The sequence below is a fragment of the Otolemur garnettii genome, unplaced genomic scaffold (assembly GCF_000181295.1).
Source record: "Otolemur garnettii isolate 467f Iridium unplaced genomic scaffold, OtoGar3 scaffold00128, whole genome shotgun sequence".
In the NCBI taxonomy this organism is placed as follows: domain Eukaryota; kingdom Metazoa; phylum Chordata; class Mammalia; order Primates; family Galagidae; genus Otolemur; species Otolemur garnettii.
Window position 1 is genome coordinate 1,297,313 of NW_003852523.1, and position 3,174 is coordinate 1,300,486.

The 3,174-nt window shown below is 55.5% G+C and overlaps 1 protein-coding gene across 1 annotated transcript in view; it reads left to right on the forward strand.

Annotated features, from left to right (window-relative positions):
- The window catches only part of MX2 (MX dynamin like GTPase 2), a 32,912-nt gene that overhangs the window by 5,302 nt on the left and 24,436 nt on the right, over window positions 1–3,174 (forward strand). The window contains exons 4-5 of the mRNA XM_023518105.1: window positions 1,480–1,721; window positions 2,258–2,450. Of these exons, the coding sequence (XP_023373873.1) occupies window positions 1,500–1,721; window positions 2,258–2,450 (415 nt within the window). The 5' untranslated portion in view covers window positions 1,480–1,499. The remainder of the gene's footprint in view (window positions 1–1,479; window positions 1,722–2,257; window positions 2,451–3,174) is intronic.

Genomic DNA, 3,174 nt, shown 5'->3' on the forward strand with positions numbered 1-3,174 from the left:
TGTAGGAGACCTGGCTCTGGTCTTGCCTCTGAGTGGGCGTGGGCGCATGGTGGGGATGTGGAACCCAGGAGCCACCTGCTCCGACTGGAAGGTTGGCCGGTCTCTGGGCTGCTGGGCTGCACAGGAGATAGAGACTGAGGGTGGGCAGACAAAACAGGCTCTGAGTAAAGCTTCACGCAGAGAAGTGGCCAGGCCAGCACGGAGAGCTGCTGAGGCTGGCAGGGAAACGGGGCAGGTTTTTAAGCCCCAAAGCGTAGTCTCTGTCCCAACAGAGGAACATCGAGCATTCGGGTTGGCCACAGAGCCTGGCAGGTGGGAGTGCTGCATGGTCACGGGGCTCCTGGAAGGGTCCTCCCTTGGGAGCGAGACGCTGCTCAACACGTGGTCTGTCCCCCTGTGAGGTTGTCTGGAGAAGCCAGAGCCATGGGGGCGGGGTGACCCCTGCACTCCCTCTCCACTCTCCACCTGGCCACACAATCACATTCCTCTCCCCTGGTGCCTGTGCAGCTGGTACGTGAAGAACACACGTGGGACAGTCCTGCCAGGAAGGCCTGAAGGCCTCCAGGGAGCCTGCATGCCCCCCAGACTACTCCAGCCAGAAACAATGCCAAGCTCAGGTCTTTGGCTTTGAAAGTCGGTGTCTGTATTGAAGAGGTCACATTGCTAGACCTGATGTGGGTGATGAAGGAACAGGATATGTCCACCCGAGAAGAGGTGGAACCAGGGCCTGTCACATGCCAGGGGGTGAATTAAGGCTCTTTTGCGGACCTGTGTCATTTGAGCCAAGGTTGTGATGTTGCTAAATCAGGAATACCTCCCCATGGTCAAAGACCCTCAGGTAGTGGTGAGAGCCCATGGTGCTAACTCTTCAGGAATAATCTGTGAAGAGCATTAGAGTGAGAAGAAGAGAAGGGCCGTTTGCTGGTGTCGTGAGGGGCCTCCAGGGCTCAGCTGTGGTCCTCAGGCCATGTAGGCCTGTTCTAAAAATTAAATGTATGTCTTAGCACGGTGCTGGGTGAGCCTGGCGCTCAGTGCCACCAGGTGATTTTAACAGTGTGACTCCATCTGAGCAAGGCCACAGGCAGAGGAGTGTGAGACTCAGACACATGCTGGGCCTGGGTGTGAGATGGTGACCATAGGGCCCAGCCTGGCATCAGGCAGCCAGAGAGGTGCTCCCTGTCACTTGTCCTTGCCTAACAGTCCTCCTGCCGTGTCCTGAGCTCCTCTGACTCCACAGACAGCAGAGACGATCAGAGACTCTGCCTTGGAATGTGGGTCCCCTGCCCACGACCCCAGACCCTGGAGCCCTGGAAATCCCGCTCACATGCCTCCTGCAGACAGGAGCCTGTGTGGGGCCTGGCGCCACACCTGTGCAGGGGTTGGGTGAAGGGAGCGGTGAGGAGGGGGTGGCAAAGGTGCAGCTGGTGGGAGGAGGACTTCCTGGTGACACGGAGCCACCCCCACCTTGTGCCTTTGCAGAGCTTGCTGGGAAGCAGCAGATGTCCCAGGTGCACAGAAGGAGAAACCTCTACCCTTCCCCACACTGCTCCCCCAAAGAAATGGATTTATTCCAGCAACAGCCACCACCCTTGGGCACAACACCCAAGCTGGCAGGGTTTTCCCCAGACAGGCAGGTAGCAGGGGAGAAGGGTACGGCCTTCCTCAGTGCGGACTTCCACTTGCTGAATTTGAACAACCAGCCACCAGAGCTGAGCACAAAGGTGAGTCCAGGGGAGGCATGGTCCGGTAGACGCGGTCTGGCTGCAGGTGCAGGTTGCTGGTGGGTAAGCCCATCCAGTAACGGGACCAGCCAGCCCTATTCCCCTAGCTCTCCTAGTCACATCCAACGCCTATCAGGGATGTTCTCAGACTGTGCTGTGGCAAGGTGGCTCAGAGCAGGGGATCTGGGGATTCTATTCTCTGTGCTGGGGCTTTGCCTCCAGCTACCCTGCAGTCACCACTCCAGCTCCCTACTCCTCCTCTCAACCTACAGCCCTGGGGCACAGCCCCGCTCCTCCCTCTGGCCCCTCCCAGGCTTGCACACCCCCATCCACAGCCCACTCCCCGGAGCAGGAGCAGCACCTACAGAAAGCCAGGCCACAGAAGGCAGAACAGAGGGCCCTCATCACAGTCCCCTCCTCCCCCTCCTCCCACCTTGCCTGTGACCCAGTGTCATGGCTGCACAGATTCTGCCAGGTTCCCGAGACAATGGGGACCCTCAGAGACCAAGGCAGCAACATCTCTTCTGTCTCTCCAGGATGCCAAAAACAACCTGTATAACCAGTACGAGGAGAAGGTACGGCCCTGCATTGACCTCGTTGACTCCCTGCGTGCCCTGGGTGTGGAGCAGGACCTGGCCCTGCCAGCCATTGCTGTCATCGGGGACCAGAGCTCAGGCAAGAGCTCCGTGCTGGAGGCGCTGTCAGGAGTCGCCCTTCCCAGAGGCACCGGTAAGCTCCACAAGGAGGGACAGCCCCTGCAAGCCACAGAGCATCCCTGGGGCACAGCACAGCTTCAGAGACAGGCCTGGATGAGCAGGTCTTGGTGGGGTTCCAGGCCTGACCTGGTCTCATTTAATGTTTTGTGGTTTTGATTTTTTGTTTGTTTGTTTTGAGATGGAGTCTCACTCTGTCGTCCTGGCTAGAATATGATGGCATCATCACAGCTCATAGCAACCTGAAACTCCTGGGCTCAAATGATCCTCCTTCCTCAGCCTCCTGAGTAGCCAGAACTACAGGCACCTGCCACGAAGTTCTGCTAAGTTTTCTATTTTTAGTAGAGACGAGGTCTTACTTGTGCTCAAGCTGGTATCAAACTCCTGATCTCAAGTGATCTTGGACTCCCAGAGTGCTAGGATTACAGGCCACTGCACATGGACTCTGGTGTCATTTACATAGCCACTGCCACCTGGTATCACCAGGGTCCAGGGACCTTGCTGTCTCCTCCTAGTGGTCTTTGTAAGAATGTAGTAGCATTTTTTTTTCTTTGATCAGGTTAAACTGGTAAATTTTAGATGACAAGTTTTTGAAAGGCTCTTAGCCAGGCTTACAGTGTAATTGGTATAGTCTTGCTATAATATGACATTTTTTCTTAAAGAAAAAGATTTAAGAGTGTGTAGAGTGAATAAGCTGTCATAAATTTATAATTTAAAGAAATAATTTTAAAGGAAAAAAG